A 17,500-nucleotide genomic window follows, 5' to 3' on the forward strand; every position below is an offset into this window, starting at 1 on the left:
CTACCTTATACATTCTCCTGTCTCTGGTACTCTATCCCTACTTTCTCTGCTACGTACTACCTTATACTTTCTCCTGTCTCTGCTACTCTATCCCTACTTTCTCTGCTACGTACTACCTTATACTTTCTCCTGTCTCTGGTACTCTATCCCTACTTTCTCTGCTACGTACTACCTTATACTTTCTCCTGTCCCTGGCACTCTATCCCTACTTTCTCTGCTACGTACTACCTTATACTTTCTCCTGTCTCTGGCACTCTATCCCTACTTTCTCTGCTACATACTACCTTATACTTTCTCCTGTCTCTGCTACTCTATCCCTACTTTCTCTGCTACATACTACCTTATACGTTCTCCTGTCTCTGGTACTCTATCCCTACTTTCTCTGCTACATACTACCTTATACTTTCTCCTGTCTCTGGCACTCTATCCCTACTTTCTCTGCTACATACTACCTTATACTTTCTCCTGTCTCTGGCACTCTATCCCTACTTTCTCTGCTACGTACTACCTTATACGTTCTCCTGTCTCTGGTACTCTATCCCTACTTTCTCTGCTACGTACTACCTTATACATTCTCCTGTCTCTGGTACTCTATCCCTACTTTCTCTGCTACGTACTACCTTATACTTTCTCCTGTCTCTGGCACTCTATCCCTACTTTCTCTGCTACGTACTACCTTATACTTTCTCCTGTCTCTGCTACTCTATCCCTACTTTCTCTGCTACATACTACCTTATACTTTCTCCTGTCTCTGCTACTCTGTCTCTACTTTCTCTGCCACTTTCTACTTTCTTCTGGAGCTCACCGAGTGGTCGACGAGGCCTATGATCTTGCAGGGGATGAAGGCGATGCTGTGTCTCGCCACCACCACGTCCCTGACGTTGTCTGGGTGGAAGATTGGGTCCTTCTGCAGGTCGGCCCAGTACTTGTAGGGGCGTGGGCGGGGCTCCCATTTGTTGTCGTGCACCAACACTGTGGGCGAAGAGGAGAGAAGAGGTGGGCGTGAGGGTTTTTGTTTTTGCATAGTGATTTTAATTTCAACTTTAACATATACCTACATATGTATGCATATATGTATAACTGAATCACGAAAGTACGGAGCGTGATGAATATATATAAATAAAGACAATCTGCTGAGTAAAGGACGATAAGTCGAAAGGCCTTGCAGCACTCCATTGTTTCTCTTTCCTTCGTGGATTTTCTCCTTATTTATGTATATATATGTATATATATCATATATTATATATACATATACAGTATATATATAAATATGCATATACAGTATATATATAATATATATATATATATATATATATATATATACATACATACATACATATATATATATATATATATATATATATATATATATATATATATATATATATATATATATATATATATATATATATACATATTCATTATTCAGTTACATACACACACACACACACACACACACACACACACACACATATATATATATATATATATATATATATATATATATATATATATATATATATATATAAATTTATTAGTAAAAACAAGTGAATGCTAATTTTTCACACAAACTTTAAACTGCAAATAAAAATTATAAACAATGAACCCCATTTCATTTCAACAAAATTCATTACAAAGTCGAATACATATTTCTTTGACACATAACATAACGAACAACCAGTGTTGCAATATTCGTAACAAATAACTTTCAGGGTTCCCTAAGTGAATTTTTCAACATATTCGTGGATGAGAGAAAAGTGTACACGCCGAAGCTGGAACAAAAAGTAATAAATGCAATCGAGTTTTCTGTACAGCGTATAATCAGGGCCACCGAAAATAGATCTATCTTTCGGTGGTCTCGGTGTAATGTTTTATGAGCCGCGGCCTATGAAACTTTAACCACGGCCCGGTGGTGGCCTGTCCTATATAGTTGCCAGAAGCACGATTATGGCTAACTTTAAGCTTAATTAAAATCAAAACTACTGAGGTTAGAGGGCTGCTATTTTGGTATGTTTGATGATTGGAGGGTGGATGATCAACATACCAGTTTGCAGCACTCTAGCCTCAGTAGTTTTTAAGATCTGAGGGCGGACAGAAAAATTGCGGACAGAAAAATGTGCGGACGGACAGACAAAGTCAGCTCAATAGTTTTCTTTTACAGAAAACTAAAAATCAGGTAGAATTTACAGAAGTAGGAATTGTTCAGTTTACCGAGATGCAATATGGATAAGATTGAAAATAGCTCTGAATATTATATAAACAAAACCCAAAATTAATAACTATAGATATAAATAATTATAATTATGAAGAATCCAAAATTTATAATGAACGCAGACAGTAATATGATACCCTACACGTGACAATGCATTTTGATTATCTGTCATGAAAAACAACGCTTTAATCAAATGACAACAAATGAATCTGCTTTTGCATAATCTATGATGATAATCTCCCCCTCCCCCCCCCTCCGTTGCGTACCGGTATCATCCCATCGTATGAAATGTGGTCTCCGTAGGAGTGGTAGTGCCGTCAGTGCACCTCATGCGGTGCACTGTAGGCATTACTTGACGTTCTTTGCTGCGTTCCTCCCTGAGGCCTCTAGCTGCAACCTCTTTCATTCCCTTGACTTAGCCTCCTTTCATATTCTCTTTCTTCCATCTTACTTTCATCAACCCTCTTCTAACAATTGTTTTATAGTGCAGCTGTGAGTTTTCCCCCTGTTACACCTTTCAGGCCTTTCATGGTGCAACTGCTGTGAGTTTCTCCTTCTGTTACACCTTTCAGACCTTTCATAGTGCAACTGGTGTGAGGTTTTCCTCCTGTTACACCTTTCAGACCTTTCATAGTGCAACTGCTGTGAGGTTTTCCCCCCTGTTACACTTTTCAGACCTTTCATAGTGCAACTGCTGTGAGGTTTTCCTTCTGTTACACCTTTCAGACCTTTCAAAGTGCAACTGCTGTGAGTTTCTCCTTCTGTTACACCTTTCAGACCTTTCATAGTGCAACTGGTGTGAGGTTTTCTTCCTGTTACACCTTTCAGACCTTTCAAAGTGCAACTGCTGTGAGTTTCTCCTTCTGTTACACCTTTCAGACCTTTCATAGTGCAACTGGTGTGAGGTTTTCTTCCTGTTACACCTTTCAGACCGCTCATAGTGCAACTGTTGTGAGGTTTTCCCTTCTGTTACGCCTTTCAGACCTTTCATAGTGCAACTGCTGCTTTTTTCCTTCTGTTACACCTTTCAGACCTTTCAAACACAACTGCTGTGAGTTTCTCCTTCTGTTACACATTTCATAGTGAAACTGGTGTGAGGTTTTCTTCCTGTTACACCTTTCAGACCGCTCATAGTGCAACTGTTGTGAGGTTTTCCCTTCTGTTACGCCTTTCAGACCTTTCATATGCAACTGCTGTAAAAACCTTCTGTTACACCTTTCAGACCTTTCAGTCAACTGGTGTGAGGTTTTCTTCCTGTTACACCTTTCAGACCTTTCAAAAACTGCTGTGAGTTTCTCCTTCTGTTACACCTTTCAGACCTTTCATAGTGCAACTGGTGTGAGGTTTTCTTCCTGTTACACCTTTCAGACCTTTCAAAGTGCAACTGCTGTGAGTTTCTCCTTCTGTTTCCTTTCCAGACCTTTTTAGTGCAACTGGTGTTTTTCTTCCTGTTACACCTTTCAGACCTTTCAAAGTGCAACTGCTGTGAGTTTCTCCTTCTGTTACACCTTTTTTTTCATAGTGCAACTGGTGTGGTTTTTCTTCCTGTTACACCTTTCAGACCTTTCAAAGTGCAACTGCTGTGAGTTTCTCCTTCTGTTACACCTTTCAGACCTTTCAAAGTGCAACTGCTGTGAGTTTCTCCTTCTGTTACACCTTTCAGACCTTTCATAGTGCAACTGGTGTGATTTTCTTCCTGTTACACCTTTCAGACCTTTCAAAGTGCAACTGCTGTGAGTTTCTCCTTCTGTTACACCTTTCAGACCTTTCATAGTGCAACTGGTGTGAGGTTTTCTTCCTGTTACACCTTTCAGACCGCTCATAGTGCAACTGTTGTGAGGTTTTCCCTTCTGTTACGCCTTTCAGACCTTTCATAGTGCAACTGCTGTGAGGTTTTCCTTCTGTTACACCTTTCAGACCTTTCAAAGTGCAACTGCTGTGAGTTTCTCCTTCTTATTACCTTTCAGACCGCTATTATAGTGCAACTGTTGTGAGGTTTTCCCTTCTGTTACGCCTTTCAGACCTTTCATAGTGCAACTGCTGTGAGGTTTTCCTTCTGTTACACCTTTCAGACCTTTCATAGTGCAAGTGTGAGGTTTTCCTCCTGTTACATCTTTAAATCAACCTTTCTACTCTCAATTTCCCTTTCAGCGCTTAATGACCTCTTAACTGGTCCCAGCGCTTGCCTGACCTTTGGCCTAAACACTGTATTCTATTCCATTCTATGAAACGCTGTATGAATTCTAAATAATTCTAAAATTATGTAGATCCGTTGAACTCTGTAACCTTTTATCGGGTAAAAACGCATTCCTTAATTTCCAGTCCGCCCTTTCCCAGCCGTTAACAAACTGCGGAGAATTTGTGTCCGGTGTAACTCGCCTTTCCGTGTTAATAGCGAGAACCCACCTTTTCGTGTTAATGACTTCTCTCATTTTTTCCCCCATTTTTCTATTTTCTTTCTTACACAGAATTTGTGTGAAGAAAGGAGACTCAATTTGGGTTTTTTTTTTTTTTTGGGCGGTTTTGGTTTATTATCTTTCCTCTCATGCGATTCCAGGTTACTGTATATTAGTCGATTCTTGTAATAACAAATGCATTTAAGGAAGATCTTAATAACAAATGCACTTAAGGAAGATCTTACGTGAGAATGTATACTTATTTTAGCCATAACAGGAAACAGATGTTGTTTTACTCAGTAGAAAATTAACTCAGCTTTGAACCATATAACAGTCACTTATTATTATTATTATTATTATTTAATTAATAAACATTATTCAGAAGATGAACCCTATTCCTGATATGTGACAAGTAACCGAAGGGCCACTGACTAGAAATTATTATTATTATTATTATTATTATTATTATTATTATTATTATTATTATTATTATTATTATTATTATTATTATTGCAGAAAATTACCCCTTTCATTGGAAGAAGCCCACAAATTTTCACTGACTTAATAAATTATTCTTTAACATTATTATCTGTTGTTTAATATTTTCAAAGCTGTTATTATTATTTTACGATTTTAAAATTATTATGCAGAAAAATACTCATAATCATATGGAATAAAGCCCAGGTTTCACTGAAAAAAAATTATTACAAATTTTATGATTTTATTATTATTATTTTTATTATTATTATTATTATTATTATTGTTATTCAAAGATGAACCCTATTCATATGGAACAACTGCAAAGGGACCCATACTTGAAATTCAACCTTCAAAATTGTGGGTTAAACCGAGAAACAAGTGACAGAAGGTAATGGGAAATACAAAAGAAGAGATTGGTTATTAGGAAAAATTAAAAATTAATAAATTTTATAAAATTAAAAATGATTAAAGTGCAAGAGAATTGTATTAGGGCAAATGATTGCATCTCCTCATGAACATCCTCTGAAGTTCCAATTTGTGATGACTAACTGGCTGACAGTTAAGAAATAAACATCATGAGAAAGACCTAACCTGATATGTGACGTAAGAAGTGCACCTGTCTCGCCATAAGTGTCCGTCACACTTGAATTTGTAAGTGCATCGTGCTTACAATAAGTGAATCACGTTGCCTTGAATTTTTTCTTTGTAGTGAGGCCAGATTTTCACTCCTTAATAAAGTATTCTTTAACAGATTATCTGTTGTTTAATATTTTCAAAGCTGTGACTGACCAATTTACGATTTTAAAATGCCTCTTGCGTGAAAAATCTCATTTTCAAACTATATAATTACCGAGGTTTCTGAAAAAAAAAATCTGTACAAAGTTTTTAATAATTTTTATTTTAATTCTCGTATTGTTTCGAAAACCTTCATTAACTTGTCGATTATATATTTAACCTAGAAAATTAATTAAACTTTGATATTTAATTGGTAATTATACTTCTGAGGAAAATATTTTTATACATTTTATAATTAAAATGACAATCTAGATCCTAGTCCAACGATATTACATTACTCCTCGGAATTTAATATGAATTTTCACAGCGTTCTGAAAGTGTAATACTGATTAAATCAGTATTTTATTTCTCCTAGTATTTAATCAGTGTTAAACTTCTCCAAATATTTAATCAGTATTATACTTCTATTATTTAATCAGTATTATATTTCTCCCACTATTTAATCAATATTATATATCTTCTAATATTTAATCATTATTATAACTCTCCTGCTATTTAATCAGTATTATACTTTAATATTTAGTCAGTATTATATTTCTCCTAGTATTTAATCATTATTATACTTGTCGTAATATTTAATCAGTTTTATATTTGTCTTAATATTTAATCAGTATTATGCTTTTGATATTTAATCTGTATTATACTTCTCCTAATATTTAATCAGTATTATACTTCTAATATTTAATCTATATTATGTTTCCCATAATATGTAATCAGTATTACACTTCCCTAATATTTAATCAGTATTATACTTCTCCTAATATTTAATCAGTATTATACTTCTAATATTTAATCAGTATTATACTTCTCCTAATATTTAATCAGTAGTATACTTCTAATATTTCATCAGTGTTATACTTCTAAATATTTAATCAGTATTATACTTCTCTAATATTTAATCAGTATTATACTTCTCCTAATATTTAATCAGTATTATACTTCTCCTAATATTTAATCAGTATTATACTTCTCCTAATATTTAATCAGTATTATACTTCTCCGATCGAGGCTATTTAATCAGTAAATCAAAGTCCTTCAAATATTTCATCAGTATTATACTTCTAAAAATAATATTTAAACAGTATTATACTTCTCCTAATATTTAATCAGTATTATACTTCTCCTAATATTTCATCAGTATTATACTTCTCCTAATATTTCATCAGTATTATACTTCTCCTAATATTTCATCAGTATTATACTTCTCCTAATATTTAATCAGTATTATACTTCTCCTAATATTTCATCAGTATTATACTTCTCTAATATTTCATCAGTATTATACTTCTCCTAATATTTAATCAGTATTATACTTCTCCTAATATTTCATCAGTATTATACTTCTCCTAATATTTAATCAGTATTATACTTCTCCTAATATTTAATCAGTATTATACTTCTCCTAATATTTAATCAGTATTATACTTCTCCTAATATTTCATCAGTATTATACTTCTCCTAATATTTCATCAGTATTATACTTCTCCTAATATTTAATCAGTATTATACTTCTCCTAATATTTCATCAGTATTATACTTCTCCTAATATTTCATCAGTATTATACTTCTCCTAATATTTAATCAGTATTATACTTCTCCTAATATTTAATCAGTATTATACTTCTCCTAATATTTCATCAGTATTATACTTCTAATATTTAATCAGTATTATACTTCTTCTAATATTTAATCAGTATTATACTTCTCCTAATATTTAATCAGTATTATACTTCTCCTAATATTTAATCAGTATTATACATCTCCTAATATTTAATCAGTATTATACTTCTAATATTTAATCAGTTTTACACTTCTCCTAATATTTAATCAGTATTTTACTTCTCCTAATATTTAATCAGTATTATACTTCTCCTAATATTTAATCAGTATTATACTTCTCCTAATATTTAATCAGTAGTATACTTCTAATATTTAATCATTATTATACTTCTAATATTTAATCAGTATTACACTTCTCCTAATATTTAATCAGTATTATACTTCTCCTAATATTTAATCAGTATTATACTTCTCCTAATATTTAATCAGTATTATACTTCTCCTAAAATATAATCAGTATTATACTTCTCCTAAAATATAAGCTGTGTTTTACATATCCTAATATTTAATCAGTATTATCCTTCTCCTAAATATAAGCTGTATTTTACTTCTCCTAATATTTAATCAGTATTATCCTTCTCCTAATACTTGTTTCGTTTAACTCGACGATAAACATCATTAGACGTTTCAGGGTTGATTGGGTTAACGAAAAACAGATATGCGAAAGAAATTTCTTTATCTTTTTTTTTCTCTTTTCTAAAAACCGATTCCTTCTTTCTGTGTTTCTTGTTTTCTGGTTATTTATTGATTTGTCAATTTATCTTCTTTTTTTTCTTCTAGTAACTGATTTCTTCTTTATGTATTTTTTATCTATTTATTTATTGATTTCCTTCTTTTTTCCTCTTATCTTCTTCTCTCTGCATTTCTTCTTTCTGTTACTCAAATGAATAAAATAACATTTTTTGGGAGCTTGAATTTCAGGTCAGTGGCCCCTGCGGTGGGCTTGTTCCATATGAATGAGGGTTCATCTTCCGAATAATAATAATAATAATAATAATAATAATAATAATAATAATAATAATATAATAATAATAATAATAATAATATTCCTTTCTCTCAGGATTAGAATCGTTTTTAAATTTTTCACTCTAGCTTCTTCTTCTTCTTCTTCTTCTTTTTCTTCTTCTTCTTCTTGTTCTCTCTCTCTCTCTCTCTCTCTCTCTCTCTCTCTCTCTCTCTCTCTCTCTCTCTCTCTCTTCTCTCTTCTTCTTCTTCTTCTTCTTCTTCTTCTTCTTCTTCTCTCTCTCTCTCTCTCTCTCTCTCTCTCTCTCTCTCTCTCTCTCTCTCTCTTCTTCTTCTTCTTCTTCTTCTTCTCTCTCTTTCTTTATCTCCTTCTTCTTCTTCTTCTTCTTCTTCTTCTTCTTCTTCTTCACAACCCGGAATTTTCCCCTCCCTCGCGTTTGGCATTCAGAACCGTATCTCTGGAAAAAAAAAATATTCAAGACAGGAAGAAGCGCGCATTATACCGTCGAATAAACACGGGGAAAAGGAGTCCAATAAAAGTCTTGATTTTAAAGTGATAGAGAGACATAACTCTCTCAAAAGAGATGTCTGAATCTCTGGACAGATGAGCTATTGGGCGGAGTCTGTAGTCGGCAGGAAGTGATATATGAATATGCAGATTTCCCGTTTCCGTATTTCGCGTCAAGTTTTCTTGCATATTGAGTGGTTTGGGGTCCAAATGTTGAATTGATTAACAGTATCTAGTGTTAAAATGTTATTAAACTGTGTTGTGTATGAATGGTAATATATATCTGTCTGTTGAAAGGAGTTAATTAAACATTTTTTTTAAATGTTTGAACGAGTATCAGCTGATTTCCAGAATTTGTTTTTCGAGGCAAGGAATTGTTGCGTAACATTATATATCAAATTGCGTAACTTTGAAAAAAACTTAATGATTGATCGAAGTACTTATTCGAGCAAAGAATATGTAAATATAAATTAATATTCTTAGTTATTCTTATGACTTTAGTAGCTCTTAATAATGTTTTAACACTTGATACTGTTAATAAATTGAACATTATTATTATTATTATTATTATTATTATTATTATTATTATTATTATTATTATTATTATTATTATTATTATTATTATTCAGAAGATAAATCCCTTTTTATATGGAACAAAACCACTGCAGGGGCCATTGACCTTAAATTCAAATTTTCAAAGAATATTACGGTGTTCATTTGAAAGGAGTAACAGAAGACGATAGGAAATACAGAAAGAAGAGATCAGTTATCAGAAGATAAAAAACCGAGAAATTAACAAAACAAACAAAAAGATAACAGGAAATACAAAAAAAAAGAAGAGCTCAGTTATCCGAAGAGGAAAAAAAAGAGATTAATTAAACGAGCGAAACGGAATATCTTTCGCTTCTCTGTTTCACACGAACTCAATCAACCATGGAAAGATTAAAACGTGCTTGTCCAAGCACAGAGAACTTCATCCAGCGTTTTATGCAGCAACATAACTCCAGCTTGAAAAAGAGACGAGCGATCTATCTCTTTCCGTCCTATAATAAACAGGCCTTTTTAAGAGTCCAGTCGCCAACGACGTCATTAGCCTGGCCATTGTAAAATGGCCGTTGCTCTTTCAACCCCCAAAAATGGTGGTAGAGGCCCGGGGGGTGGAATAGAAGACACCATTTAGGCCCGGCCGTGTCAGCACTCTGTTATCTAGCCTTTAGCAATTCCAGCGGGAACCGCTCAGGATAGCATCGAGGAAATAGCATTGTGTTATTTTTCTTCTTCTTTTTTTTCTCCCTCGAGCGATCTTGGTCGCGTTGGGTGGCGGCGTGGATTGACCTTTTTTTGACCCCCCTTTTTTTCTGATCTGTAAGGTCAGATGGCCTCCTGTTTTTTATCTGGTGGGTATGTACGAAAATCGAAAATGCCCGCTTTGTTTATAAACTTTGGTATTTTCGTTCAGGATCGACTTGTCAGCGAATTTTTATCAAAGGATCTGCCCTTTGATATTCTTTGGAAGCTTGAATTTCAAGTCAGTCGCCCGTTTGGCGGGCTTGTTCAATATGAATTGGGGTTTATCTTTTGAATAATAATAATAATAATAATAATAATAATAATAATAATAATAATAATAATAATAATAATAAAAAGGGTGATATATAATATGACACAGTAACTGACAATTGCACCTGAAATTAGTTACGTTGAAATTCATCCCCACCCCGTTTGTTGGGGTAGTTTAATTTTATATAAAAGAAATACCCGTCCCTTTAATTATACCCAATTCATAACTCCTGTGTCCTGCCCAGTCAGCCGGGGCATTATAGTGCGTATATATGACTGGGTTTACATTGCGCGTAATATACGCATTCATCGGAAGCTGCCAATGAAATATACAACGGTACAATTCTCAGTAAATAGTTTTAACTATTTTATTTTATTAGGTTTACCGATGGCTGACAATTTGCCAAAACAATTCCCGTTCAAGAGATTAACATAACTCGATTCGGGTGGTGTACAATCTGCGTCGTAAACCAGGTTTGAATTTTTAACTTTATTTTTTTTTAGTTTTTATTTTTATTTTTTTGTGTGTAATGCGATGATCGTTTGGAATTGCAAATGTGGGATGCATTTGTCAGATGATGAATATATTGTCGGTTTTGACGGGTAATGAGCTGTCTTTGTGATGTATTTGTATATAATAATCAGTCATATAAACCTATGTATTGAATGAGTGTCTGTGTATGTATATAGTGTATGTATATGTATATATATATACATATATATGTAATATATATACAAATATATATATATATAATATATATATATATATATATATATATATATATATATATATATATATATATATATATATATATATATTTTTATAGATATATATATATTGCTATATATTACATATAGACATATATACACACACACACACACATATATATATATATATATACATATATATATATATATATATATATATATATATATATATATATATATATATATATATATATATATATATATATATATATAGGCTATACCATACACACACGCACATACATACACACATACTCATTCAATACGTGAGTTTATATGACTGATTATTCCTGCATGCACACATACACCACAAAGCCAGCTCATTACCCGTCAAAACTGACAATATATTCATCATCTGACAAATGCATCCCACATTTGCAATTTCAAAAAAAAGTAAAAAAAAAAAAAAAAAAAGTTAAAAATTCAAACTTGATATACGACGCAGATTGTACACCACCCGAATCGAGTTATGTTAATCCCTTTAACGGGAATTGTTTTGGCAAAGTGTCAGTCATCAGTAAACCTAATAAAAAAATAGTGAAAACAATTTACCGAGAATTGTAGCATTGTATATTTCACTGCCAGCCTCCGATGAATGCGTATATTACACGCAATGTAAACCCAGTCATATCTACACACTATAGTGCCCCGGTTGACTGGGCAGGACACAGGAGTTATGAATTGGGTATAATTAAAGGGACAGGTATTTCTCTTTTTTTTTTTTTATAAAATTAAACGCCTCCAACAAACCGGGGGGGGGGGGATTTCCGCATAACTAATTTCAGGTGCAATAGTCAGTTACTATTTCATTTAATACAGCATTATTATTATTATTATTATTATTATTATTATTATTATTATTATTATTATTATTATTATTATTATTATTATTATTATTCAGAAGATGAACCCTATTTATATGGAACAAGCCCACACGGGCCATTGACTTGTAATTATTATTATTATTATTATTATTATTATTATTATTATTATTATTATTATTATTATTATTATTAATCATTTTAGCCTTTGGCAAAATAATGCAAAATAATCATCCCATTATGTAAATGGCTAAAAAAACATATATTTTTGTAAATCATTGAGAACTTAAGTAAAATAATCATCCTATTATGTAAATTGCTAAAAAAACATAACTTTGTGAATCATTTTGGTCTTTCGTAAAATAATGTAAAATAATCATTCCATTATATGTAAAATAATCATCCCATTATGTAAGTTGCTAAATAAAAAACCTTTCATTTTTGCCAATCACTTAGGTCTTACTATTGTAAATAACGTAAAATAATCATCCCATTTTGTAAATTGCTAGAAACACTTCCTATTTTTGTTAATCATTTAGATCGTACGTAAAAAACTTAATCATCCCATTATGTAAATTGCTAACAAATCTTCCTATTTTTGTTAATCATTTATATCGTACGTAAAAAACTTAATCATCCCATTATGTAAATTGCTAACAAAACTTCCTATTTTTGTTAATCATTTAGATCGTACGTAAAAAAACTTAATCATCCCATCGTGTAAATTGCTAACAAAACTTCCTATTTTTGTTAATCATTTAGATCGTACGTAAAAAAAACTTAATCATCCCATTATGTAAATTGCTAAAAAAACTTTCTATTTTTGTTAATCATTTAGATCTCACGTAAAAAACGTAATCATCCCATTATGTAAATTGCTAACAAAACTTCCTATTTTTGTTAATCATTTAGATCGTACGTAAAAAAAACTTAATCATCCCATCATGTAAATTGCTAAAAAAACTTTCTATTTTTGTTAATCATTTAGATCGTACGTAAAAAAAAAACTTAATCATCCCATTATGTAAATTGCTAAAAAAAATATCTATTTTTGTTAATTATTTAACTCTCACGTAAAAAAACGTAATCATCCCATTATGTAAATTGCTGAAAAACTTTCTATTTTTGTTAATCATTTAGATCGTACGTAAAAAAACTTAATCATCCCATTATGTAAATTGCTAACAAAACTTCCTATTTTTGTTAATCATTTAGATCGTACGTAAAAAACTTAATCATCCCATTATGTAAATTGCTAACAAAATTTCCTATTTTTGTTAATCATTTAGATCGTACGTAAAAAACGTAATCATCCCATTATGTAAATTGCTAACAAAACTTCCTATTTTTGTTAATCATTTAGATCGTACGTAAAAAAAACTTAATCATCCCATTATGTAAATTGCTAACAAAACTTCCTATTTTTGTTAATCATTTAGATCGTACGTAAAAAACTTAATCATCCCATTATGTAAATTGCTAACAAAAATTTCTATTTTTGTTAATCATTTAGATCGTACGTAAAAAAAAACTTAATCATCCCATTATGTAAATTGCTAACAAAACTTCCTATTTTTGTTAATCGTTTAGATCGTACGTAAAAAAAAACTTAATCATCCCATTATGTAAATTGCTAACAAAACTTTCTATTTTGTTAATCATTTAGATCGTACGTAAAAAACTTAATCATCCCATTATGTAAATTGCTAAAAAAAAATTCTATTTTTGTTAATCATTTAGATCGTACGTAAAAACTTAATCATCCCATTATGTAAATTGCTAAAAAAACTTTCTATTTTTGTTAATCATTTAGATCTCACGTAAAAAACGTAATCATCCCATTATGTAAATTGCTAAAAAAACTTTCTATTTTTGTTAATCATTTAGATCGTACGTAAAAATCTTAATCATCCCATTATGTAAATTGCTAAAAAAATTCTATTTTTGTTAATCATTTAGATCGTACGTAAAAAAACTTAATCATCCCATTATGTAAATTGCTAAAAAAACTTCTATTTTTTGTTAATCATTTAGATCGTACGTAAAAAACTTAATCATCCCATTATGTAAATTGCTAAAAAAAAATTCTATTTTTGTTAATCATTTAGATCGTACGTAAAAAACTTAATCATCCCATTATGTAAATTGCTAAAAAAAAATTCTATTTTTGTTAATCATTTAGATCGTACGTAAAAAACTTAATCATCCCATTATGTAAATTGCTAAAAAAATTTCTATTTTTGTTAATCATTTAGATCGTACGTAAAAAACGTAATCATCCCATTATGTAAATTGCTAAAAAAATTCTATTTTTGTTAATCATTTAGATCTCACGTAAAAACGTAATCATCCCATTATGTAAATTGCTAAAAAAATTCTATTTTTGTTAATCATTTAGATCGTACGTAAAAACTTAATCATCCCATTATGTAAATTGCTAAAAAAAAATTCTATTTTTGTTAATCATTTAGATCGTACGTAAAAAACTTAATCATCCCATTATGTAAATTGCTAAAAAAATTCTATTTTTGTTAATCATTTAGATCGTACGTAAAAAACTTAATCATCCCATTATGTAAATTGCTAAAAAAAATTCTATTTTTGTTAATCATTTAGATCGTACGTAAAAACTTAATCATCCCATTATGTAAATTGCTAAAAAAATTCTATTTTTGTTAATCATTTAGATCGTACGTAAAAAACTTAATCATCCCTTTATGTAAATTGCTAAAAAAATTCTATTTTTGTTAATCATTTAGATCGTACGTAAAAACTTAATCATCCCATTATGTAAATTGCTAAAAAAAATTTCTATTTTTGTTAATCATTTAGATCGTACGTAAAAAACTTAATCATCCCATTATGTAAATTGCTAAAAAAAAATTCTATTTTTGTTAATCATTTAGATCGTACGTAAAAAACTTAATCATCCCTTTATGTAAATTGCTAAAAAAATTCTATTTTTTGTTAATCATTTAGATCGTACGTAAAAACTTAATCATCCCATTATAAAATTGCTAAAAAAATTCTATTTTTGTTAATCATTTAGATCGTACGTAAAAAACTTAATCATCCCATTATGTAAATTGCTAAAAAAATTCTATTTTTGTTAATCATTTAGATCGTACGTAAAAAACTTAATCATCCCATTATGTAAATTGCTAAAAAAAATTCTATTTTTGTTAATCATTTAGATCGTACGTAAAAAACTTAATCATCCCATTATGTAAATTGCTAAAAAAATTTCTATTTTTGTTAATCATTTAGATCGTAATAAAAAAACTTAATCATCCCATTTTGCTAAAAAAATTTCTATTTTTGTTAATCATTTAGATCGTACGTAAAAAAACTTAATCATCCCATTATGTAAATTGCTAAAAAAAAATTCTATTTTTGTTAATCATTTAGATCGTACGTAAAAAACTTAATCATCCCATTATGTAAATTGCTAAAAAAAATTTCTATTTTTGTTAATCATTTAGATCGTACGTAAAAAAACTTAATCATCCCATTATGTAAATTGCTAAAAAAAATTTCTATTTTTGTTAATCATTTAGATCGTACGTAAAAAAACTTAATCATCCCATTATGTAAATTGCTAAAAAAATTCTATTTTTGTTAATCATTTAGATCGTACGTAAAAACTTAATCATCCCATTATGTAAATTGCTAAAAAAATTCTATTTTTGTTAATCATTTAGATCGTACGTAAAAACTTAATCATCCCTTTATGTAAATTGCTAAAAAAATTCTTAATCATTTAGATCCCAATTATGTAAATTGCTAAAAAAACTTTCTATTTTTGTTAATCATTTAGATCGTACGTAAAAAAACTTAATCATCCCATTATGTAAATTGCTAAAAAAAAATTTCTATTTTTGTTAATCATTTAGATCTCTCACGTAAAAACTTAATCATCCCATTATGTAAATTGCTAAAAAATTTTCTATTTTTGTTAATCATTTAGATCGTACGTAAAAAACTTAATCATCCCATTATGTAAATTGCTAAAAAAATTCTATTTTTGTTAATCATTTAGATCGTACGTAAAAACTTAATCATCCCATTATGTAAATTGCTAAAAAAATTCTATTTTTGTTAATCATTTAGATCGTACGTAAAAACTTAATCATCCCATTATGTAAATTGCTAAAAAAATTTCTATTTTTGTTAATCATTTAGATCGTACGTAAAAAACTTAATCATCCCATTATGTAAATTGCTAAAAAAATTTCTATTTTTGTTAATCATTTAGATCTCACGTAAAAAACGTAATCATCCCATTATGTAAATTGCTAACAAAACTTCCTATTTTTGTTAATCATTTAGATCGTACGTAATAAAAAACGTAATCATCCCATTATGTAAATTGCTAAAAAAAATTCTATTTTTGTTAATCATTTAGCTCTCACGTAAAAAACGTAATCATCCCATTATGTAAATTGCTAAAAAAAATTTCTATTTTTGTTAATCATTTAGCTCTCACGTAAAAAACTTAATCATCCCATTATGTAAATTGCTAAAGAAGAAAAATGTAAAACAGAATGCGAACGCAATCGTCGCTTCCACGCGGACGAAGCCGGAGTGATACCTCAGGCCGCAGTTTCGAGGAGGCCTCGAGCAACAACAAAACGCCTTATTTGCATAATTGAACATCTGGCGTCCCTGGAAATTATCGCGCAGTTTGTGAAAATTATCGGGCACTTTGTGCAAATTATCGCGCCGTAACGGATGTCCGGCAATAATCGCTAAACAGCCGTATTAACAGGATGCAAATGAAGATGAACGCGGCCGAGTTTTAGAGAATTCGGTTGTTCGAATCTACGTCTGGAGGTTCCAGGCTGCGTTTCTTAAGCTAGTGGGCTGGCGGGAAAACGCCCCCGTGGCGCTAATTAGGTTAAAAAACGATAATTTCCTAAAGTTTGGCGGAAGTTTCAATCGGCTGGGTTCCATCTGGGTGTAAATGAACGAAATGCGAAACTCAGGTCAAAGGTCAAAGCCAAGGGCTGGGATCTATGTTGAGGTCATTCAGTGCTGAATGGGAAATTAAAAGCAAGATGGAAGAAAGAGAATATGAACGGAGGTGTAGTAAAATAAATGAAAGGGGTTGCAGCTAGGGGCCTAAGGAAGGAACGCTGCAAAGAACGTTTAAGTAATGCCTACAGTGCACCACGTGAGGTGCACGGTCTGCCTATATCCTGGTTTGTGTTCTTATGCCGGTGGTTATAATTGGGTCTGAGTCTCCTATTGCACTCGTTAGTAAAATTTACGGTTATTTAATTATGATTCCTAAGGTAATAGGCATAAGGGATTATTCTCCCATTGCACTCATTTGTAAAAAAAAAAACATTATTTCTTCAAACGAAAATAGCACCTTTTT

At 30.9% G+C, this 17,500-nt stretch overlaps 1 protein-coding gene and 1 long non-coding RNA gene across 2 annotated transcripts in view; one reads left to right on the forward strand and one right to left on the reverse strand.

Moving 5' to 3' along the window:
- The window catches only part of LOC136842911 (uncharacterized), a 177,075-nt gene that overhangs the window by 70,879 nt on the left and 88,696 nt on the right, over positions 1-17,500 (forward strand). The window lies entirely within an intron of this gene.
- LOC136843036 (leucine-rich repeats and immunoglobulin-like domains protein 1) overlaps positions 1-17,500 on the reverse strand; it is a 130,713-nt gene that overhangs the window by 56,444 nt on the left and 56,769 nt on the right. The window contains exon 2 of the mRNA XM_067111026.1: positions 806-972. Within this exon, the coding sequence (XP_066967127.1) occupies positions 806-972 (167 nt within the window). The remainder of the gene's footprint in view (positions 1-805; positions 973-17,500) is intronic.

Source organism: Macrobrachium rosenbergii, chromosome 10 (assembly GCF_040412425.1).
Source record: "Macrobrachium rosenbergii isolate ZJJX-2024 chromosome 10, ASM4041242v1, whole genome shotgun sequence".
Classification (NCBI taxonomy): domain Eukaryota; kingdom Metazoa; phylum Arthropoda; class Malacostraca; order Decapoda; family Palaemonidae; genus Macrobrachium; species Macrobrachium rosenbergii.